General features: G+C 41.9%; 1 protein-coding gene across 2 annotated transcripts in view; it reads left to right on the forward strand.

Annotated features, from left to right (window-relative positions):
- The first annotated feature begins 10,018 nt into the window (after positions 1-10,018).
- gramd4a (GRAM domain containing 4a) overlaps positions 10,019-25,856 on the forward strand; it is a 75,300-nt gene continuing 59,462 nt past the window's right edge. For both annotated transcript variants that reach the window (XM_074625644.1, XM_074625645.1), the window contains exons 1-2: positions 10,019-10,452; positions 22,238-22,451. In XM_074625644.1, coding sequence (XP_074481745.1) covers positions 10,424-10,452; positions 22,238-22,451 — 243 coding nt within the window. In that variant the 5' untranslated portion in view covers positions 10,019-10,423. The remainder of the gene's footprint in view (positions 10,453-22,237; positions 22,452-25,856) is intronic.

A 25,856-nucleotide genomic window follows, 5' to 3' on the forward strand; every position in this document is an offset into this window, starting at 1 on the left:
GAGAAATAACAAAAAGGATCTTTTGAGAGCCAGATCATAGAGCATTATGAACATATTCACTGCTTAATAACTGTGAAATAATCTTATTCAGATAAGCTACAGTGGCCTTCTATCTATGTATCTGGCTGTAACTGGACTCCAGTCTGGAGCATGGGAGCATGAAATAGGCTACTGGTCCTATGATACACTCTACTGGGTGAAAACAGAACTACAACTACCAGACTACAGCCTTCCTAGAGGGATCAGGTGGAAGTGTCAGGTGTGTTGAAAGGAGGAGCCACATAGTTCTTCTCACCTGCCGACATTAAGAAACAGCCCATAGTAAGAGTCAGAGAAAGAGAGAAAAGTGAGAGAGAAAAGTGTCAATTACGTGAGAGTTCTGTATATCTGTAGAGACCCTCCCTTTAATTTATCACACTTTTTGGATAAAAGACATTTGTGTGTTAATGAAAAGAACAAAAAAAAGTATTTATGTAGCTATGTATGTATTTATTTGTGTATTTATTTAGCCTATCTATCTTCTACTGTTACCGCGATCCTGCGTTTAAAGAATGTTACACTTTTATAGAATGACGGACCTATCTTCTTGGCTTTTATTTTGACATGTCTACTGTCACTTCCAGGTCACGTGACTGTCCTTCTTCGCTCTTCGATTTTAAAGGTAAAATGACAGAAAGAAACTTGCAAAAACCAAAATTGGATCGTTTTTTTTATTTTGTTTTTTCGTTTTTGGTTTGGAAACAAAAAACGAACAGACCACCACCTGATTTCGTTTTTGGCTTAAAACAAAAAAACAAAAACCCACGTGACTCCCGTCCTTCAATCAAAAACGAATAATGATAAAAGGAATTCGCAAAAAACAAAAACAGCCCGGGTTGATTTGTTTTTCGTCTTTGATTCAGAAACCAAAAACGAGAAAACGGCCGTTTTTAAAAAAATGTTTCTTCATTTTTGAACTCCAAATGAATTATGGATTATCCGATGATACCCAGACCGGGACCGTCAGGTTGCTGACTCTTCTGTCACCTAAGTTGACTGTTATCAGGCCATTAAGTAGGCGTTATTAATCACTATAAGCACCATAGAGGTGGGTCAGTAAAACCTAATATTGGGTGTAGTAGGCCCCTATTGACCCACATCTATGGTGCTTATTGCGACTGATAATGCCTATTTTTCTGTAGGCTACTTGTGCCACTGTAAAAGTTTGTTTTAGTGTTTACTAGTATCTTGTAATTGTCACTTGTGTCCACAGTGGCCACTGTTCATCAAGTTACATACTTTAAAGCCCCTGAAAGCTTGGTTTCAAAACTGAAGTATTTCTCAATAACATTTCTTAACATTAAAAATTAATGACCAAATAGGCAAAAAAAAAAAGGTTTAGGGAAAAACATCTATTGGTATTATTTATTAAGAGTTACACAGTCAGCCAATCAGCTTCATTGGGACAGGATGGGTGTGGTTTGATTGGATTTGATTGACAGTGCCCTGGCAACATGAGCAACCCCACAATTGTCAATACATTTTGATTAAAATGTTGCCAAACACTGATTGGTGTGCAGAAATACATGACATCACCTTTAAGGCACGGTCACACACGGTCCTGTAATTACCCTATGTCTGAAACGCTCCGTTTTAGTGCATTTCGACAGAATTGTGACAAAAGTGCAACAGAATTGCGTTGCTAGGCAACAGCTTGGGTCCATGTTTTACTTCCTGTCAGCCGATGACATTCACATACACTGCAACCAGGAATAAACTGGGACACATTTAGAATGTTTACGTTGAAATCTGTGTAAAGGGTCTAAATATTGTATATTTGTGACATCACAAATGGACAGAAATCCTGACAGCTTGTTTCAAATGCAGAGTTTCTGAATACGGGCTGTGTGTATTTCCCTGTGGATTGAGTGTTTCAATACTTTCACAGTATTTATATAGGAATTAAGCCTGCTTTATAATAAAAAGACATGAAAATCTCACTTAATATATTATAGTATATTATAATATGGGACTACGGTTAAATAGAAAATTGCACTAAGTCATGCTTTTTATATAAACTGGAAAAACAAAGTTTGGAAACTTGTGTTTGGTGGCATTGTATTTTACATCGTTGGAAAGCCTGTTTATTTACCTTCACAATGATGTCCAACTTGTAAGGATCATGCATTTGTGGGATGAGCAGCACAGCTGATTATGTGGGTAGCATCCAAGAAAAATTTGCCAAAATTCTCTAAACAGTGTATTCTCATAAGGCTACCAGGAAGCCTGCAATGACTGCCCTTCACCGTCAGGCCCGTTTGCGCTGGTGTCGACAACACAGACAATGGAACCTGAACATGTGGGGGAATGTCATGTTCAGTGATGAGTCCAGGTTCTGTCTGCCAAAGTTGGACGGCAGGTCAAAGTATGGAGACGACGTGGAGAACGCTATGCTGATTGTAGCACCGATGGAGTAACAGCTTTTGGTGGGGGCAGTGTCATGGTGTGGGGGGGGCATCTCCCTCACTGGCAAAACAAGGCTTGTCATCATTGAAGGCCATCTCAATGCAGGGAGATATCAGGATGAGATTCTGCAGCCAGTGGCGATCCCATATCTCCACAATCTGGGACCTAACTTCATCCTCCAAGAAACAACGCTCACCCCCACAGAGCCAGGGTTATCACAGACTACCTCCACAATGTGGGAGTAGAGAGAATGGAACGGCCTGCCAAGAGTCCACACCTCAACCCAATTCAACACTTGTAGGATCAGGTTGGGCGTGCTGTACGTGTTAGAGTGACCAACACAACCTCGTTGGCTGACCTGCAACGAATCCTGGTTGAGGAATGGAACGCCATCCCACAGCAACGTGTGACCAGGTTGGTGACCAGCATGAGGAGGAGGTGCCAGGCTGTTGTGGCTGCGTATGGATCTTCCACCGCTACTGAGGCTCCTGACGGTGTATTAAATGAATAAAGTGTAAAATAGCCAATATGTCTTGTTTGTTCCTTGTTACTGATAGAGAGTTCAATCATCCAATCCACCAAACAACTCAAAACAAGAGTCAATACTAACAGGAGAATACCCTGTTTACCATTGACGGAGCATTTTGGCAAATTTTTCTTGGGCGCTACCCACATAATCAGCTGTGCTGCTCATCCCACAAATGCATGATCCTTACAAGTGGGATATCATTGCGAAGGTAAATAAACAGGCTTTCCAACGATGTAAAATACAATGACCATTAGCATTGTAATAACAGAGAAATAATCCACCAAACACAAGTTTCCAAACTTTGTTTTTCCAGTATATATACAAATTATTGAATTAGCTTGAACTGCTGTAGCTTGAACTAGTTCACTGTCACTCTCTGTGTGGGTTGACACTCAACAGTGGCCACACCCCAACCAGTGATGCCGAGGCTGGGATTTTGCCTTGCAAAGTGTCAAATGCATCCCAAAATAACTACCCCCTCTGACTTGATATGGTTGATCCTTTATCATAGACACACACATTTAAAAAATGTACGTACTTTAAGTGGCTAAAACCATGATCATAATCATTTCTATGATTACAATTAGGCACTGGCTTTGGTTAGGGAAAGGGTCAGCAACCTGAGGCTCCGGAGCCACATGCAGCTCTTTAGCCCCTCTGAAATGAATAACTGTTTTTGTTTACATTTTCATTTGTATTTATCATTGTTGTAGGTCTATGGTACGACGGAGTATAAGGGCCACATTGAGGAAAAAAATTAATCTGTGATTTTGAGAATAAAGTCGTAATATCATGAGAATAAAGTCATAATATTATAAAGTAGTAGTTTTACGTGTTATTTTTTCTCATAAAGTTATGACTTTATTCTCGTAATATTACGACTTTTTTTCTCGTTATGTTACGACTGTTTTCACGTAATATTCTGACTTTATTCTGACTAAATCTCAGATGTTTTTTCCCTCAATGTGGCCCTAATACTCCGTAGTACATTGTCTCTTTGGCCCTCACTGCATTAGACTTATATACTATATACTTAGACTATAAACTGTGTTACCTTCATCACAATGATCAAATGTTTTGCGGCTCCAGAGAGATTGTTTTCTTTTTCTTTGCCTAAAATGGCTCTTTTGATAGTAAAAGTTTCTGACCCCTGGGTTAGGGAAAGGGTCAAATATGAGCCTATAGGGTTTGGAGATTTGGTGTGAAAGTTCTAGTTGGATTAGTTGCATTCACAATGGCCCAGGTAGTGTCAAATTATAGAATGGGGTCAATGCATGTCCGCGGAAATATAGCAATCCAAACAGTATCTGAAGTGATAGAAATACAAATTAGTATAATTCAAAAAGCTCTGTCAAATAACATAATGTACTGTATAAGACATAAAAAAAAGTTATACTAAAATACATTGAAAAAGACTTTTTTCTGAAATCATGGTTTTTAATTCATATTTAATCAACCATCTTATCCAAATGTGTTTTGCATCAGCAGCCTCATCATTCATCCTCCCCTTCCTCCCGACTGTTCTATAATTGACTCTGGGTGCTCCGCCATGTTGCATAAGACACACGTGGGTGTGCAACCCTCGAGAAATTACGGATTTGGGATTAAGAGGTTTATTAAGGGGTTTCTAAATGAGCGCAGAGGGAGGATTTGGGAAATCTCAACAGTGGTACTTTTGCGAGAAGACATCTGAAGAGGATCACAGAAATCCATTGTGTGTGTGTGTGTGTGTGTGTGTGTGTGTGTGTGTGTGTGTGTGTGTGTGTGTTAAGCATGACTAAGGGGAATCCCATCTAAAAGCATTAGTCCCCGTATTTGCGGCACAATCTCTGATGACTATGCAAACCCTGAGTGGATTCCCATTTAAGCTGATAGTATTTACAGATCCAATGATAGAGCATCTGCTGCTGAAACAACCTGCAAGAGAGATAAGAGGCCTAAAACATAGAGATAGACAAGAAGAAAGAAATACTCTGTAATATTAATTCAACTTGGGAAAAGGTATTAATATTATCTCAGAGCATTAGCAGGAGGAACACAATACTATGAACAATCACCCAGTTTGAACAGATATGATGGAAACATTTACATAGATTGTTCATGCTAATGTATGATTTCTCCTACTTCACATAACATAGTCGAAAGATCTAATATTAAAAAAATATTATAGAGTTCAATCAACAGCTCTATGACACCATATAATAACAGAAATGTTGGCCACTTGGGGGGAGCACAAACAAGTTGTGAACACAACACTGACATATTATCACATTGCAAGTTGATATGGAAAACCTGTTGGCAAAGTGGCCTGTTTACACATGCAGAAGACATTTAGCAACGTCAGCATGCATTTGGAGTTGTGTTTCTGTCCACGTGAGTCCAATATTCACTCTCTTTTTAGCTCTGTTTTTGGACTCCGCCAGCTCCTGAGAAAAATGTCTGTCTCTTTAGCTGCTATATGCTCCACACAATGTTCACTAGCTAGGTGCTAACTTCGCCTGGCTGCTGTTTCTTGCTGGGCAGGTATAGCGAAGACTGGGTTGAGAGATGATGAGAATGAACCAAAACAGCACAGTTGCTGACCTTAATACTGTAATAAATATGGGTTTCGTTTAGATGAGGCAGGAAAACACTGCCACTAAGTCAGAACCTTCAAATAACCACAGAATACAAATATATACAAAATACAGTCAATCTTTATTATTGAAAACCCCACTATTCATAAAAAGGGAGGAGGGATACGCCAAGAGACATACTCGTCCACTGAGCATCCAAAGCGCTCACTAAGATGTGAAATCACACAGTTTAACACGGGGCTAGACTTCTAGCTTAGGGCAGATCACTCGGACACGGCACGCTATCACCCTCTACTGGAGGCACTTCAACCTAACACTGGTCAACCCATACGGCACAACCACGGCAATACACACGTCACCAATTTAAGGTGAGAGCTCCTTACTGCTCTCCCTCCCCACTCTATTAAAACACTTCTAACATATAGAATACAATAACTGTCTAATAATATACTTAGCTCACCCGGTTGGCGAGACCCTCCCCCGGGGTCTACGCTTGGGACGCCGTCCAACTCCCCGGGGAGCGGCTTTGTTGAACGGCGTGGACGGAACACAGCTGGCGTTGTCGTCGCTGTAGTGAGTCCGCACAAGCGATGGTGGCTGCTGGGTGTCGGCGCTGCTTTCGTGGGGCAGCACGGGGAGTGATGGCGGCTACTGCACCCTCTATGACCCGGCCCTGACTATCTACAGGAGGCAACTAACCTTCCCTCCTCACACTGGAACAACTAACCCCCTATTCTGGCTGTGTTCATCGCCGGCAGCTCTAAACAGCTAAGAACGACACCCTCCCGCCCGCAGAGTGCCGAGCCACCGTATAACAGATGCTCCAACCTCGACTCCCCTGTTTCGACTGCCTTTTGTCTCTCAAATCCGAGTCTCTCGCGCCCGCAATCAGGCACACCTGTTGTCAATTCAGTTAATCAGCCTATTCACATCACAATACCAAAACAATACGCTGAAAGACGCAACAAAGGTCTACAGAGCTTAGAGGAACCGTTCACTACAAGCAAACCCTTTCACATAAAGGTCATCATGTGGCCCATTGTAAATATGAAATACTGATCATAGCTTTAAGGAACTCAAGACATTGTCACGGTAGGAAAAACACAGGTGTGAATAATCAAATTAATGACGGCTGAATTCCACTTAGCTGAGGCATTGTTAGCGTTACTGGTAATACCTGAGCTTTTCCTACAGACAAGTCCAAACGTCTGCTGTGAAAAAGGTCTATGGTGCAAGAATTCAAGAGTGCTTTTCAATGACACAAATTCTCTACTACTACAGTAAAATGGTGCCCAGCAGTTCTTTAATGTGAAATGATGGCTAGGTAATGTGTGGTAACAAAGGATTGCCTATATTACATGCTGGAGTCATGCTCTTCACAGAGCTGTTGCTGTTTTTCATATCATCTGATCAGTAATGCACCATAGAAAATGTCTCTACAGCACTCTTTTGTGTTCTCTCAAGGTCTGCAGAAAGTACTCATGAGCTGATCATGGAGAGTCCTCTCTGTCAGCGCCTCACACATTTGCCTACACAAATGTGAAGGCGAGCTAAACGTGCACCGTCTCTTTTTTCATTTAGTCTACAGACGCAGCTAAAGCCACACAAACATGGACTTCTCTTCAACAGAAGCTGCACCTGGGAGATGGTAAGACACAGCTTTGACTTTTTCTGACTGTTTTTGATTGCAGAAAGCAACCTGACGTGTTGAATTGTTATCTGTAGGCTGCTCACAGACGGTATGTTTGTGGTGAGGAGGAGGTGCCAGACACGGCAGCCGCAGGACAACCAGGCCAAAGCTCTACTGAGGACAAGACTACACCGATCCTCATTGGCCTCATTGGTAGTCTGACTAGTCTGACATAGAAAGTACTTGTGATTACGTCCCCGTAATCTATGGTCTCATCTCAGGGGTCAGAGGTCAGTTGACTCCTGTTTCTCTCTCTCTCTCTCTCTCTCCGTCTCTTACTACCCATTTCACTCTCCTGTCCCTCAATTCCTCTTCTTCTTTGTCCATTTGTCCATCTTCATCACTCAGAAACACAATTGCTGAAGTAGAGGAATAATTGGGACTTCAGCGAAGACGGCTGAATTCCAGAAGACAAGAGGACAGACAGCAAACATGCAAAGGTTAGTGCTTCAAAAGCGGAAATGTTTTTTGGTTCAGAATTGTATTTTTAGGATGCGTGAAATGCTTTACTTGCAGGAATAATGCTGCTCAAGAAGAAGTCTCCGTTCATCTGTTCAGCTTACTTGAACTCATTGACTTATTTTAGACATCGACCCTCAGTGGGCTTTACATGAGGTCAAACACAGAGCGACCTGTAGGAGAAATGGTAGAGGAACCCACCTCTAAAATGAACAAATACAATTTGATCCACTTATTTAGACCGACATAAATTGTTATTTATGTTTAGGTTAGGGTAAAGTCATAATAATAATTCAACTTTACAGTAGATTCTAGTAAACTGCTATTCAAACAGATCTGGCTGTCAGGGCTGGAGCCACTGGTGGACTCGGAAAGGGGGGATGGGGTGGGGGATGCCCCCATGTTCCAACAAACTGCAGCAAAAGTGCCCTCTTGGATGCAAATCTTGATGCCCTTTGGATGCCCCTATGGCAGATAAAACATGATAAAATGCCCCCTAGGGTAGGCCCTTAGGCCCTTCCAGGGGAGTGATGAGGTGCCGTCTAGTGTGCCCTTCCAGCGGAGAAAACATGATGAAGTGCCCCCTAGGGTAGGCCCTTAGGCCCTTCCAGGGGAGTGATGAGGTGCCCTCTAGTGTGCCCTTCCAGTGGAGTAAATGTGATGAAGTGCCCTTTCAGTGGAGAAAATGTGATGATGTTACCTCTAGTGTGCCCTTCCAGTGGAGAAAACGTGATGAAGTGCCCTTTCAGTGGAGAAAATGTGATGAAGTGCCCTCTAGGGTGCCCTTCCAGTGGAGAAAATGTGACAACATGCCGTTTAGGGTACCCTTCTAGTGGAGAAAACGTAAAGGAGTGCCCTTTAGGATGCCCTTCCAGTGGAGAAAACGTGATGAAGTGCCCTCTAGTGTGCCCCTCCAGTGGAGAAAAAGTGATTAAGTGCCCTCTAGAGTGGCCTTCTAGTGGAGAAAATGTGATGAAGTACTCTCTAGTGTGCCTCCAGTGAAGAAAACATGATGAAGTGCTTTCTAGGGTACTTTCTTTGCACTGGCGCCCCACTGCGTGCAGGTGGAGTCCTTTTTATATTTTCACACTGCCCCTCCGACAGCCTGAGTACGCCACTGGCCAGAACTACCATTCAGGATAATTTGTTTCTGGGAATTTTGGGGGTTTAGCAACCTTGGGAAGTTTGTATGTATTTTTTACATTTTTAGGGTAATTTTAGTATTTTAAGACCCAGTATTTTTCCACCACAATTTGATTCCTGGAAGTGTGAAGAGTGCTTTGAAACAGTATTTAGACCTTGCCAAAGTGTTTGTAATTTCCTTATAATTCCCTTGGAAGTTTCCAAGAAATAACTATTTAATTTAGTAGGGAAAACAGACATGGTTCACTTATTTTAGTTAGAATATTAAAGGTCCCATATTGTAAAAATTAGATTTTCATGTCTCTTATATTATAAAGCAGGTTTAAGTGCTTTATAAATACTATTAAACTATCAAAACGCTCAATATACGGAGAAACACACACAGCCCGTATTCAGAAATTGTGCTTTTGAAACAAGCCGTTTGGATTTCTGTCCATTTGTGATGTCACAAATACTGTATACAATATTTAGACCATTTCACGGTTTTAAATGTAAACATTCTGTGTTATACAAATGTGTCCCAATTTATTTCCTGTTGCAGTGTATGTGAATAACATCAGCTGCCAGGAAGTAAACGTGGACCCTGGTTGCCTAGCAACGCCATTCCATTGCAATTCCCTTGAAATGCACTAAAACGGAGCGTTTCAGACAGAGGGTGAATATAGGCATATTATATAGAAAATAAAGTTTTTTTTTTAACATTAAAGCATGTAAACATGTTCTAGTAGAAACATAAAATACAAGTATGAACCTGAAAATGAGCACAATATGGGACCTTTAAGAAAAATCTATGTAAAAGAATTGTTCTATTTGAATTAACAGCAGACATCCAACTATGAATAATCCTAATAATTTGACTTTTTTTTTATGTTTAATGGCATTAATGGTGCATTTTCACAAACAGTGTTCATTCAAGCATTTTCAGATGCTTGAATGGAGGAAATTAAGCTGCACCACAATAACAGTCAGAAGGAATGGTACAGTAATATTATTATTCATCTTCAGGGTTAATTCACAGTAGGACATTATAATGAGGCCATTGTTTACCCACGTGTTTTATTATAATGTAACACTCAGTGATAGTGGCAGCCACAGGGCGGTGGTACTGTGTGCTGAGAGGAGAGGCGGCTGTGTTTCCGTCCTGTCTCCGGAGCAGCATTCACCGCTCACGGCCCCTTTAAGAAAGCAGCACCCGAACACTGACGAAACCTCCTCGGCCTTCTCCGCCCGCTCCTCCCGCTCTCCCTCCGCTCTCCGTGCCCGTTTCTGCGAAATCAACAAGAGACGAAGAGCAGCTAGTATCTGTAAGCTCCAGGCCGACGGTGCTGGTCAGGTCAGCTCTCTCCAGGCAGGAGGAGACGCAACTGGTATTTTGTTTCTCAGTGTTTTTGCCACTCGACCCTCAGCAGGAGACGACATTGAGTCTTTGGACAGAAAGCAGCGGATATGGTTGAGATGGATGGATGGAGCGAGGGAGCAGGTTTCACCGTCACACCGACGCTACTGTAGCCGTCCAGAGCTGAGCAGCAGAGCAGCAGGTGTACTGAAGGATAAAGCAGACTAAAGGCAATCTCAGTGTTCATGAAACTTTGCTACGATTTACGTGCTGGGTAAGACTCATTGTTTTCTCTTTATAACGTCTTCACATGTTAGACAAAATGAAGGGGATTGTTTTCTGTCAACAGTCTGTGTCACTGTGTCGTCGGGTTCAGACAAGATGCGGATCATTATGCTCCATGCCTGTTAGAGATATGAGAAGATGTCCGACCGTCTGAGGGTTCATCAAACAGTTAACTGGAGGCCTCGTTAACTTCAGACTCGATTGTTAAAATCTAACGGACACGTTTGAATCTAACGGTTCAGTTTGGCCTCGCTGGACTGACCGTTGGAGCCGTTGGAGCCGTTGGAGGGAGTCGTGACCGTTAAAGTCAACCATCGTCCGCTGCCAATTAACGTTACATTTGATATTAATACCGTAAATTGCTGCTTTTTAGCCTTCAAACACCCCTAATAACGCTATCACTGAAAACATATATAGCCTAGCTACTTTGTGTTCATATTTTTCAATGAATTTTTGGCAGCCATCGGTTCAGTGTTTCATTCATGTCCGTGCATTATTAAAATTAACTTTCCCACTTGAGAGTTGACCTTGAATCTATCACAGACATTAAACATGTTACCTTGTTTGACGTTATTGTCAAAGTTACGTGATGTACCTGAACGTGCATAATGATTTGGAAAGTGCTGGTGTGGTGTGTTCACTGACGGTAGGAAGTTCTGCACTAACAGGTGCTGTCAAACTCAAATTATTTCCCCGTTCATATATCAGTGGGGGGAAGTGCCTGAAATGCCCTGAATTGATCCCCCGCTTGTTGGCCTCACACAGAGTTCAAATGTGGTGACACTTTGTCCCCGTTGTCCATCTAATTTGCGAGAGAGGACAGATTGACATGTTGTTAAGGAAGTATTGATTGCTTCATATCCTTGTTTTATATAACTGCATGGTGAAATAATAGCAGGAGGGAGGCTGTGTTGGAGGCAGTGAGTGCAAGGGCAGGGTTAGAGGTTGACAACCCAGTATTTATCATGCTGTCTCTTGTACTTTATGCCTATATGTTTGACACAGTGTGTGAGTAAATCTCACATTGCCAATTCTGATCTGACTGTTCCTTAATGCCAGTCAAACCCTCATGCTAGCTACTATGTGCTTGGAAATCCATCTTCTCAATTTAGCCTTGAATGCACCACGAGAACATACATTGACTATGTTTACATGCACCAAATATACCAAGCCACAGCTCCTACTTAGCAGTTTACATGGCTAATGAACATGAATATTCCATTAATATTCCTGTTTACATGTAGCCGTGCATACTCTGATTTAATCTTAATTTTTTTTAAATGTCACCACCATCATCATCATCATCTGGTCCATTTGAGGAGCTCAGGGCATCCTCATCACCAGGGCCATCGATGTAGGGTGACCAGATCCCAACAAAACAAATGAAGGACAAAGACTATGTTTGTGTGACACAATGTGGGACATGTTGCTAATGCTGAGAAGTAGTCTTCAATTTTTATATAACGTCTGTCTAACTTAAAAAATAAACATTGTTATTTCGCCCTTAGCTTGTAACGTGTCTATGCTTTGCCCTCTGGTTGAAAAATAACTAATTTTGCAAGAACTCTTTGAGAATGACCTTCCACCGGCTTCACCCAGTTACAAGTAGTTTAACAGTCTTTGTTGTAGCTGCGTTTCCTTTTCTTTGTGGTAGTTTCCATCATATTCTGCCTAAATCTGCATAGCTTGTGACTTTCCCCCGTTGGCCGTAGCGTAACAAAGACAGGTTAACCTGCACTTGACCCATGTGATTACATTGACCCTGCTTTCTTCACAGCCGTTTAATAAAAGCCATATTATAGAAAAGTGTCTGTCCTGCAGCGGTTCATCTTGTAGTTAATCAAGTTCTGGTCACATGACCGGAGCACAGCCAATACGAACGCTCTCTCAATGAAATGACCTGTGATTGGTCAAAGTCTCCCGTCACGGGCTGGATGTTCTAAATCCTGAAAACAGAGCCATGAGGAGGAGCAGAAGTCTAGTTTTCTCTCAGAACATTTAAATATGCTGAAAGGTTATTATGGGATTTTTGCCCAATGATGCCAGAAATATACTGACTACTGCCACTTTAGCATCTGAATAATATCGGCATATTCCACGTCTTAATCTGAAAATGCTCCATTCGGAATAAAGCCTAATTCAGAATATCCAAACAGAATATGCTGGTCACATGACCCTTATCAAATTCAGAATATTGTCATATTTGTAATAATTGTGGAATATGAGTGTGCATGTATATGTAGTCAGTGTTATTGTCTTCACAAGATAATTAACAGTTCAAGAGTTGTGAATGATATACTCTGACATTTTCAAAAAAGAGCCCATGGAAATGCAGGAAAAAAGAGCGGTCACCATTTACATATCTGTGGTGTTTCTAACAACATAAAGGCCAAACATCATGCGCCTTTTGTGAAAACACAAACTCAAGCGTGCACTATAACAAAAAATAACTTGGACATGATGTTGGCTTTGACAAAATACATGCCATAACTGACTTTTATTTTTGTTCAGCCAACTCCACTGCATTGCCCAGAGGCTTGCATTAGTGGGCTTGGTTAAAGCATGCTTCTTGTTCCTGCCATTTCTTTATATTGTTCTTGAGTCCACATATGTTGACTAGTCTGGGACTCAGCTGAGACTCCCGTTTAGCCTCCAACTCCAAACAGAGCAGAATGTGTCTAATAGGTCTAATTAAAGTTATCTGCACTCTCCTCCCTTCTTCCTGCTCCATCCCCAGGGTTGACATCAAATGGAAATAAGGCTTGGTGGAAACACTTAGAATAATTCTGTCGGGCACTTTGGTTGGAGAGGTGATACAATAGTTGCCCATCTCAGTTGGAATGGCACCTGGCAGCATACTTTGTTTCAGACAGTTATTATGCAGCATGGCAGTAACCGGATGCTTTTTTCCCCTTCTGACCATCTGTTGCCTGTCTCTGCTTCACTATGAATGCAGGAAAGTGAGCTAAACTAAAATTTAAACTACTCTTTGGAACATTGTGGTTAAAGCTAGAGTAAGCAGATCGGAGCAAATATGATTAAAAAAAACCAACCTATTTTTATAAAACGATCACTATATCCTGACAGAAGTGCAATCTGAAAAAAGATCATGTGCCTCTGTGTCCTCCGGTGCTCCTAATGGCATCTGCAAGATTTCACAGACCGGAGGAAAACAACCAATCAGAGCCGAGCCGCGTCTGCCGTCTCTGAGCAGCTGTCAATCACTCGCAAACTCTGTCAAACTAGGCAGCGCTGATCAAATATGAATCAATATTCTGTTACTGTAATGCCTATTTCTCGAATATTTTCAGAAACATTTTGTAGTGCACTGTTTAGCTGTAAAATGAAAAAGTTTATGACTCGGCCGCCATGTTGAGATCAGTTGAGGAAATTCCAAGCACCGCCCACCAGCCGGAGCAAACGTTCTCATTTTACAGCTAAACAGCACACCACAAGATGATTCTGACAAGATTTTATTCGAGAAATAGGCATTACCGTAACAGAATATTGAGTCATATTTGATCAGCGCTGCCTCGTTTGACCGTTTGATCTGAGTTTGTGAATGATTGACAGCTGCCTCCGTTCAATGAACAGCCAATAGGAACGCTCTCTCTCTGAAATGACCTGTGATTGGCCGAAGTCTCCCGTCACGGGCTAGATGTTCTAAAGCCTGAAAACAGAGCCATTAGGAGGAGCAGAAGTCTCTCTCAGAACTCTTGAATTACAATATGCTGAAAGGTTATTATGGAAATTTTTTCCCAATGATGCCAAAAACACTCTGCCCACTGCCGCCTTAAATCTAGCAAATGAGATATCTAAAGGTCACGTTAATCTCTCTCTCTGTCTCACAGTGTCTTGAAACGTTGAATTTCGCTCTACAGGTGAGCCTCTTGCTATACTGAGCCCTGTTTCTACAGAACCAAAGCACTGTGCACGATGATGACAGGATGGTATTACATCGTTTTATGCCGCACACTCCAGTCAGAGCACCTGTAAAAGGAAACGAGGTTTGCATCAGTCACCAAAGTGAAAACGCTCCACTGTGGCATTCCCAGCTAACAAGCAGCTATTGTCAAAGTTTCTGTTATTCCAAAACAAAACCTGACTGCCTGACATCCCAGAAAATCTAGAAAGTGGCCTACTTGTGCGAGAGCTCTGTATTGTACTCAACAGTGTGTGTTGTTTGAGTGTTTCCACTAAACCCCCCCCGCCCCCCGCTCCCCTTTCATGCATGGTTGATAGGCAACAGTCATATAGGATGTAATTGTAGAAAGAGCAGCTCACGTCTCATGTGGCTATACCGTGCCAGTATCGTCTTATAGAGAGCCAGGGCTGATAGTGATGCCATGCACCTGATTAGTTATTAAAGTAAGATGAGTGTGTTGGTGTACAGCTGAGAACATAAAGGTTTATTAACCTACCATTCAGTGTACATTATGAACCAACAAATTGATGCCCAGATGAAAGTAGCCCTCAGAACTAATACATAAAAGAATGTGGTGCCTGTAATAGCACTCATAAAAAATGCATTATTATGGTCCCCAACAAGGCTGTATATCTGAAACCATTGCATGTTATACTTGCAAATCTTGGCTTGTGATCAGTGTAGCGTGGTGAATACATTAGGGCTGCTCAGCTAGAATGACAATTACTTAACACGATGCTATATGACCTAAAACAAATAGTCCAAAAGACAGAAAGGAATCAACTCTTTAGTAAAATGTGATTGTCTGGTTTTCTTAGTCTTTCATGATAGTAAACTGAATATCTTTGAGTTTTGAGCTGTTGGTTGGACAAAAGGAGGCTTTTTAAGATCTCTCCACGGGCTCTGGGAACTTGTGATGAAGCTATTTGCTGATATGACCAAAGGATCTAGAATGAATTTAGAAAGTAATTGTTTGATGAATTGATCACAAAACTAATCGTTTTCAGCCCTCCTGTGATCTTCTGTAGCGTCCCACTGGTGTTCCTGAGCTATTCAAATCATAACATTACAATTTTGGTCAAAGTATGTATTTTTAGTGTCAAAATGTTATTTTCCCAAGCCCTTCTAAAAGCTTTTTCCCACATGATCTGACGTAGGTTTCTGCATGATGACGCTGCTACATGTCCAGTATATATTCATCCTTAGTCAGTGTATTAACGTTACATACAGTAACTTAGATGGCGGTCGGCGTGCTCCCAGTGTGGAGAAGCAGACAGGAGTACCGGCACGGAAGCTAAACAATGTACTGCTGTGGACGCCACGTTAGTTTGGATCAGAAAGTCACACAATAACATAAACAGTCTTACTGATGGATGCAGCGGTAGACCAGCAACTCTCGTGTTCTGCACCCTTGTAGTTATTTCCAAATTTAGCACAGCTAACTTTGACCCAGCTAGCGCTAGCGTTCACGGCGGTTATTCATAACCTTAGCTTCATGATTTGGTAACCTACGCTACTGCGTTATGCTACCGGCTGAGTGGGCATATCCATTTGAAAAAATAGGAAAAGGCATAATGGACTCACCCTTAAAACAAAATTACTTTACCGGTTATATTTTGAATATCATTGACCAAAAATGGACATTTTAAATGCATGTTTCTTTAATGCCAGTTTTGTTTTGCGTTTTAACTGTAGAAACTAGGGATGACTGGCAGTCCAAGAACAAAATATTGTCAATTAAAAACATAAGTGGCAAATCCAAACATTTCATGTCATTTTTGTTAAAGGTCCCATATCATGCTCATCTTCAGGTTCATACATGTATTTTGTATTTCTACTAGAACATGTTTACATGCTTTTATGTTCCAAAAACCCTTTAGTTTCTTCATACTGTCTGTCTGAATATACCTGTATTTACCCTCTGTCTGAAACGCTCCGTTTTAGTGCATTTCAACGGAATTTCAACAGAATTGCTTTGCTAGGCAACAGTTTGGGTCCATGTTTACTTCCTGTCAGCTGATGTTATTTACATACACTGCAACAGGAAATAAACTGGGACATATTTAGAATGTTTATGTTTAAAACCGTGTAATGGTCTAAATATTGTATATTTGTGACATCACAAATGGACAGAAATCCTAACGGCTTGTTTCAAACGCACAATTTCTGAATACGGGCTGTGTGTATTTCCCTGTGGATTGAGTGTTTCGATACTTTCACAGTATTTATATAGCACTTACGCCTGCTTTATAATAACAAATCATGAAAATCTCACTTTTTTATAATATGGGACCTTTAAATGACAAACTGATTCTGAAAATAGTTTCATATTGAACTTCTGTGGATCAACTAATCATTTCATCTCTAGTAGGAACTTGAGTAACAAGATTCCTTTACACGATTGTCTTCTGTTATAAAATTGAGAAATGTAGGGCAAAGGGCATTTGTCTGCCTCTTCCAGCCTGATATCCATGAATGACTGTGATTGGCTGTCGCAGCGAGTGTGACCAAGAGTAACCTCGAGCTACTATGGGTCATTAGCAGGAGATTACTCAGACAGACGTAAGCATACACACACACACATGCACACTCAGAAACAGTATTTAGGCTTGCGCAGCAAACCCACACAGCTCCTCACCCTGAACTAATGTATGCAGTAATAAACAAACACCATCCGTCTGCGTGCGCGGTGCTACATTTTGTTTTATGTGCGTATCTTTGCCCCTCTGTTATGTTATGTCTTCTAACCTCTCTCTCCCCAAGCTACTGTTAGCAATGCCTCGTGATTAGGTAAAGGTGGATGGAGTTGTCCTTGTGTCGGCACATAGCCGAGCAAATGTATCATGTTCGTGTGTATTCCCACAGTAATACGATGATGATTTAAGATGATGTTGTGGTTGAAACTGCCTCTGGACTGGAGAAAGAAATCCTTCAAAAAGGAAATAAATCAAGAAAAAGGTTGCCTGGAGAACCCGGCAGTGAAAGGAGACAAAGATTAGCACGGGAATAAGTAATGTGCTGTTAAATAACAGCTTAGTTTATATCAATTATGGCTCTTTCATAAATATTAGCACAGACTGAATGATTTTTTTTAAATAGCATTTTTAATTGAACTCTGAATGAAAACGTCAATTTCTGGGGTGTTTTTTGGATCGGTAAATGTGAATCTGATGCTCATTAGCCTCTTTTGTTCTGGTTTGATGTTATGGTCGGTAGGTAACTGTGGGTTTCTCACTGAGCTGTAGCACCGAGCAGGCTGGTTCAGGTGGTGATTGTGAGAACAGATTGCATCGTGACAGGTGTCTTCTCGACAAGAGGAGCGAAGTGTTTATCAAGCTGCCACTCACCATGTTTCCACTCACCCCACAGGGACGGAAGGTCAACCTCTACAGTTTCCACTTACACGTGTCCATGTGGGTGGGTTGTCTATACGCGGAAATAAAATATTTGCGCCTTTTCTTCTCATCTTAGTCTCTCCTACACATGTGAAGTTCTGTAAGGTTAATAATAAGGACAAACAGTTAATTTTTTATTTCATTATTGATGTCCTCCCACATGGTACAACAGAAAGTGAAATATGAGTCTGTCTGTGTGTTTTACCCCAAAACAGTGTTACTTGTGTCTGCATTTATTGATATTCGGCTTGTAAATGTATCATCTAATAATCCAGGATATAATCAGAATAAAAATAATTTAGTAACCTTAAGTCTCAAGATCATCTTTGAGATGGAGCTCTCTGAGGTCTGTTCTGACGTCTTTGGACTTTCCCATTGTCATGTTTGTGGCTCAATCTAATGTGTGTAGTCTAACAAGCTCTATTTATACAGTTTGAGAAACGTTACCAACTGTAGTAAACCACAGACGCCAACAGGAAGTTAAGAGGCACAATAAGAGCAAGTGTCCTTCATGATGGCAGACAGGAACAATGTCTGGTCCCGCGAGGATCGAGGAGTGATCTCATAAGGGATTTGGGATGTACCAGCCTGTCTGTCTATATTTACATGATATGAAAGTTCATTCATTCAGCCTAAACACCTAGATCAGGGGTCAGCAACCTGCGGCTCCGGAGCAACATGCGTCTCCTTAGCTCCTCTCCAGTGGCTCCCTGGGGATTTTAAAAATGGAAATGAATAACTGTTTTTTGTTTACATTTTCAGTTTTATTTATCATTGTTGTAGGTCTATGGTACGACGGAGTATTAGGGCCATATTGAGGAAAAAAATAAATTTAGAGAATAAAGTCACAATATTACGAGAATAAAGTCATAGGTTTACAATAAAAAAAAAGTCGGAATATTATGATAATAAAGTCAGAAGTTTAAGAGAAAAAAGTTAATATTATGAGGATAAAGTCATAATATTATAAAGTAGTAATTTTACGTGTTATTTTCTCGTAAAGTTATGACTTTATTCTCGTAATATTATGACATTACTCTGGAAATCTCAGATGTTTTTTCCCTCAATGTGGCCCTAATACTCCGTAGTACATTGTCTCTTTGTCCCTCACTGCATTAGACTTATACTATATACTTAGACTATAAACTGTGTTACCTCATCACAATTATCAAATGTTTTGTGGCTCCTGACAGATTTTCTTTTTTGCCTAAAATGGCTCTTCTGATAGTAAAGGTTGCTGACCCCTGACCTAGATGAATGCGTAGTCATTGAGAAACCCAGGCTGGTAGGTATAGGTTGCCAGTTAGCGGTCTTCTGAGCTTTCAGAAAAGGAGTGAGTAAGCAAGTCCACCCGATTCCACTGTTATCAGTCCATTAAATGTGCGTTATCGGTTACTATAAGCACCACAGATGTGGGTCAGTAGGAGCCTACCATACCTACTACATTGTGAAAGTGAAAGCAAAACTTAAAAGCAACACGTTTTAACATGATGTAAAAGTGAATGAAATTTTGCGCTTTGAACAAACAAAAAGACTTCTTTAGATTTAGGTCACAAAGCCACTTAGTTTAGAGAAAAACATTATGTTTTGGGTTAAACATTGGGTTTTGGGTTAAAGTTGTTGCCAGACACTCACTGTCAATCTATTCATTATATCCATTTATCAGTTTTTTTACCAAGAGATACCACGTGAAACCAACGTTGTTCTACTATTGGCTCACAAGCCTTGTTAGAAGTGAGAACTGAACGTCAGAGATAAACAAAACGTTCATTTTTGACCCACCAAAACTTTAAAAAATGATTAATTCACAATCATAATAATTTTTACAGGAAAAGCCCTACTTTTATTCGGCACCTTTCTAAAAGCTCTGTGGATGTATTATTATTTTTTTAAATATTCGTCAATATAAAAATGTTATCAATAACACCTTTTAAAATAACTACGTTTCAAAAGTGAAATTTAACGCTTATGAACACAAAGACTACTGCACACTGTTGGTTTCACACAGAATGCGAACCCCGGCCTCCCGGGTGAAAGCCCTGTGTCCGGTCATTGTTACTACGGTCACTAGTGGTGGCTTTTGTCTCCTTTTATACTTTCTTTCGGTGATCGACCATGTTAATAGATGATAAAACCTTCTATTGGGTGTAGCAGGGCCCTACTGACCCACATCTATGGGGCTTATAACCACCAACAATGCCTATTTAACCAGTCTAATCAGCTGGCAAGTCAGACTTGCGGTAAATTCGACAACAAACCCGTCATCTTATCGGGTAGCCAATCTTCACAAAAAAACCCGACAGTTTATCGGTCAGATGAGCATCTCTGTAGTGTGGCTGCTAGTCGTCCAGTCAAGCAGATTAAGTAATCTGTGAGGATTACATCAAGAAGAGCGACTCTTGATCCCTTTCCCAAATGACAAATCACAGCAGTCAAAAATCAAACCCATTATGTGGCTTCGTGCTTAAACTGCTGGAACGGATGACGGATCGTCGTGATAATTTGTTGAACCGCTGCATTCGGTCAGATCTGTGCTCGTAGAGTAGTACTACAGCTGTTGTTTCACACACTCAGCGTTTCTCATTCAAAGAAAGGACTTAATGGAGGTGGTGTCTAGAAAGTCTACCGTTTGGGTGCAGTCAGAGTTTAATAGGCCAATAGGACATTAGTGAGCTCGTAGCAGTGAGGGGGTGGTGGGGCAGTGTTTGCTAGCAGATGCATTTCCAGTAACAGTTTAGCACCTGTTGTGGTTTAAAAATGACTCCCGTTTTGACGCTAATCATGTTCTATAGCAAATTTGTCCTGTAGTTGTCTTATATTGGTTTACTTATGGTGAGCATTAACGAGGTCATAAATCCTGGTTCTACCAGGGGGATTAATTTTACTGCAGTATCAGGCTACCGCTCCTGAATGCAGAGGAACGCTGCAGCAGCTTGACTCCTGTGACTCTGTAAGACGACACAAACAGACCCCCCCCCGTTCGATCTGTCATCGTCACACCTCGGCCCCTCGGTACCAAAACACCAGCATTAAGCCTTTCACAACCGCTCCCCGCTATGGAAATGTAATCAATAAATTAGGTCAGCAGATCCGCTGCTGTCGACTCACCAGAGGAGTGAAAGGATGTGGTCGTCATGGCGCTAAACAGGGTTACCGGCTCCATCTTCCTGTGTAGGCCAAAAGGGAAGGGCAAAACGCAATTGCTGACGAGGTTAGAGCTTCAATAGCATTAAATGTTAGAGGTTGGCACGTGTTATGTCACATGTTACCTTGGGGGGGGGGATTTGCTGAGTGCAAAAAGGGGATGTAGATGTCTGGCTACTTCAGATTTGGGTGAGTAGTTTACAGTGCTCACAGTGCAAGCTCTGAGATGCATTCCAAAACTAAACACCAAAAAGAGGTAGCACCTACTTTGATGAAATAATTGGTGTCATCACAGTAAAAGTCACAGTTTGTTTTGTTGAAGTCATTGTCTAAAAATAATTATTTTTAGATGTGCAAATTGTGTTGATACTGAGCAACAAACAAAAGATGATAGACGTACTGTAGGGATGACAACGGCTGTCGATCGGTCGGTCTATGTATGTGTTTATATGTATGTATGTACTGTATGTATATATACTGTGTGTATGTATACTATATATTAGGGATGAAACGGTTCAAGTAAAAAATGCGACCCACTAGTCCCGGTTCGGGTCGTGTATGAATTGTTCGGTTCATTTGAAATAAGTCATGAGGCCCATTGTGTGCCGTTTTTCATGTAGAGTTTGGCTCCCGTTTATTGTTACAATCTTTCTGTAAATTATTAATAATAATAACTTGAATGTCAACGTTATGAATGAAGCTTTGAACTGTACAGCCCTGGAAAACACCTGCTGGGATGGAAGGCGTACTGTCGTGCCAGCTTTGCCGATCCGGGGGAATCTCCCCACGTTCACTTTCCACCAGTCTGTCGGCTCAGTATCCCGTGAAAGGTTTTCAACCTCCGTGTCCACGCTGCCGGCTAGAGCCATGGTGGAAGCCTGATGCACGGCTGCAGCTCCCGACGCTGCTGACTGAGCATCTCTGTCGGGCGCATCACCATCAGCATGTGGGCTCAGCGTGACCACCTCCACCGCCTCTACCGGTGCCCTTTGGTTGCGAATGCGGGTCACTGAAACATACTTTGACAATACATCATTCTACTGATATCTAGAATGCAATTACACATTGTTCATCCTTCAGATCTTTATTTGATAGTAGGCTAGATTGATTACATTTCTCGTGCTCGATCAAATTCTTAATGACCAATTGATTGAACATCGATGAATCGTTAACATCCCTTATGTGTGTGTGTGTGTGTATGTATGTATGTATGTATGTATGTATATACAGTATGTATGTGTAGAAGAAGAAGGAATCAGTTTACCACACAGCCGTACCAACAACAGGCCCTGTGTCTTGTGTCCCCGCAGGGTTGCCGTCCGCCATGTTAAGGTAAAGCCCAGGTGCGCGGTGTTGACCATGCTAAAGCGCCTGGACAAGATCCGCTTCCGAGGCCCCAGGACGAGAGACGACTTCCCGGATCTAGCCGAGTCGCCGCCCGCCTCCGACACCGAATGTAGCGACGACATGCAGCTGAAGCCCAGAGCCGCGCTGCGAGACACGGAGGAGCTCTTGCGAGACCCTGTAAGTGCTCACCATACATATAAATGTATATATATACACATGTGTGAATGTGTGTGTGTGTGTTTGGACTGTAACTTTTTGACGCCATATTTGGAGTTGATCATCATGGAGGAAGCAGTAAGTGCTTTTTTTGTTTCATTTCCTGTAGTTTCTTTTGCAACCTTTTTTCATAAATTGAACCTAGGTTTACATCCTTCCCCTTTCTCTCTTTCTTTCTGTTTCTCTTTCTTTCTGTCTCTCTCCCTCTTTATATCTCTCCATCTCTTTTCATACTGAATATACAGTTACCTTGCTTTTGTCTTGTATATACACATTTAGCCTTGACTGGCTAGGATGAACACACATGGCAGCCTTTTTGTTTTTTAATCTACCCATGAGTTATTCTGTCTGAAAAGGATGCTCTGACCTCAATATAAGCTTTGGCATCAGTTCCAGAATAACACAAAAAACAGAGAGGAGAGAGATATGCAGCCGCTGCTTCACCTTTCTGATGTTGTTTTAGCATCCTTAGCTAGATTAATACATGCTTAAGGCTAAAGGAAAAACACAATGTTGTTTTGTTTATCCTCACTTGTTTTTGGTTATGCCGAAGAGAATGATGCAGGGAGGGGCTGTCATGATAAAGACAAATGAAGGAGATGACAGCGATACAGATTTTCTATCGGCAGATACAGAATAGAGATGGCAATCAACAGCAGACGGAGCAGAAGTAGTGAAAGCAGCCGGTGAGATGAACAGATATTGGATCGCAGGGAGGGGATGAAAAATGGAAGGAGAGAAAAGATGAAAGCAGGGAGAGTGATAAAGGAGGCCAGAGGACAGGAAGGGAGCCTCAGAAGATTGGACTCTGAGATGTCTAGAGGGGAGAAGATGGACACGATGAAGAGGAAAAGGTGACGACATCGCCAGCATCGAAAAATCCAGATCATGTTATTTGATACTTCATCCTCCCACGCTTGATACTGTTCATATTTCATGAAATCCGCTGCAGCTCTCTCTCTCGTCCTTGTGAGTCACTAAAAATGGCAGTTTTGTCGTCATCATCATTCACATCCACCGATAGGAAGATACCCGGATTAAAAACACCGGATTAGTCACTTGATGGTATCATTTCCTGAATGAAGGCCCCGAGGGATCTCTATCGTTCTTTCACTTTCTCTCTTTGTCTCTCCTCAAAATAGACATCTGATATGACTGTTGCACGGGAGTCTTTTGAGCATTTCTCTGGGTTTTCCTGCATCAGCTTCACAAGGAGCAAAATCATTTTTAATCAGTGTCTGACTATGGGCATTTACAACGTACAGTATGTCTGTATTTGCATGTACAGTATGCTCTTGTGCCTTCTGTAAGCTGGTGTTTGCATGTCTGGGTGCTGGTGTTTGCCTGACTGTGCGTACCATCCCACTGGGACGCCGTCGCCCACATCATGGCACCGATGAGTCACACGCCATAGCCCCCAAAATAGACCGAGCTATCTCCCATCCCTGCTGGGACACATACACATACACACACACACACACATGAAACATGCACTCTTCTCTCCCCCAAAGCATGCTGTTGCTTTCAATATCTAAAAAGCTGCCACTGCTTGGTGGCATCCTCCCTGCGTAGTGCCCTTTATAGATCCCTACTGGCACATCAGAGCCCACCGAGACATGCACACTCCAGGACTAGATCACACGAACCGCCTCTAAACCTCACCTTTATTACCTCATATGTTAAAAAGAAGACGGTGTGCCCTTGGGCTTTCTGACAAACTAGCCTGCGTCTTCCATAATAAATAGGCAGAATGTCACCGGGGCAGATGGTGCTTCAGTCATTGCACTGTCGACTGCAGGCCTCCCCTTACTCCTCCTGCTAGATCAGGTGGCTTCCTCACTGCATTTGTCGTATACTTTGTGTCATCTTATTCATTATCTATAGTACATCTAAAGTACATTTTCAGATCAGGCAGGTGGGATGATATGATGCAGGTCAGTTCGGTGCCTGATAATAACATAGCAGCAGGAACGCTGGAAGGCAGTCAGTTGGGGGTGCTGAGAGAAAGTCCGTCTATATAATGACGTCATACGAAATACTGAACATTCATGTTTGTTGCTTTAATTTGAATAGTAGGGGTGTGACCAAATATTGCTATATAAAATCGTGACGATATGCATCGTCGAGACGAAAAACTGAATCGCGATATCAGGCCATAATAGGTACTATGTACATACGGACTCCGGGGCTAAAGCTGCAGCCTCTTCCTGCTGCTCTGCAAAGCCTATGGAAGGAGGCTGAGTATGCGTCATATCTTTGGGGTACAACACATGCGCAGTAAAATCTGCTCTGCCCTCGCTGAAATTGAACCAATCGCAACGCACGGCCGCAGCTTCAGTTACACTGCACATGTGTCATACCCCCAGAGCCATGTCCGCCCGTGACCCAGCCTCCTTCAATAGGCCAACACACACACAGCGCAGTCAGTGAGCAGCTGATCAGAGAGACCGCGGCGTAGACGAGTTGACAACTACGCCCGTCGCTGTAAGTGCAATAAAACTTTGCAAGTGCAAAGCCAAGATACGTTATTACACCTGTCCACTCCGTCCACAGTCTCCCATCCACCGCCGCTATGTTTACACAAGCAGAGCGCGTTAGCTCGGCGGCTAACAGCTAACTGTAAACACATGTTATTTAGTTGAGTTGTGAATGACTAGTTTCCTCCAGTAAGCCGTGCCTCAGTGTATGTGTCCGGGGAGTTTACTGTGAAGGGAGGAACGGAAGAGGTGAAGCGGCGATGTGCTGCTACCGACAAGGGTGCAGACGACGGAGGCTCCGTGCTACCAACTCATTACCCTCATAAAGTATAGGAGCAGCGTAACCCTCGGCCACACAAGACTGAAACTAAAGCTGACAGTAGGCTGTGTAGTCTGACTGTTTAGGTCAGTTTGTCAACCCCCTGACTGATACTGACTGATGGAGGACAGAGGACAGGAGGACAGAGGACAGGACAGGACTGATACCATAACAAATGGATTTATAGGGCAAACAACAGCATTGTTTTACATTTTGTGTCTTTTGAATAAAAGGCTATCTTTTTCAGTCATATATTTTCATCATTCAAGTTCTGTTAAAATTATTGTTGTAATATCGTATTGTATCGAGATCGTGAATCCGATATCGTGTATCGTATCGTATCGTGAGCTGAGTGAATTGTCACACCCCTATTGAATAGCTAAGATCATCTATATCTATATCATCATTTTCAAGTTTCCCCCCGGGTTTTTAGAGGGCTTAGGTGCTGTGCAGCAGTCATGGTATGGGGAATAGGGAGGTTTGGGGGAAAATTTGAAGGTTTTTGACTTAAAACTTTGTAATTTCACACCATTTTGGACCATTATTAGTACTATAGATAATATTATTTTA

This window comes from Sebastes fasciatus, chromosome 23, assembly GCF_043250625.1.
Source record: "Sebastes fasciatus isolate fSebFas1 chromosome 23, fSebFas1.pri, whole genome shotgun sequence".
Lineage (NCBI taxonomy): Eukaryota > Metazoa > Chordata > Actinopteri > Perciformes > Sebastidae > Sebastes > Sebastes fasciatus.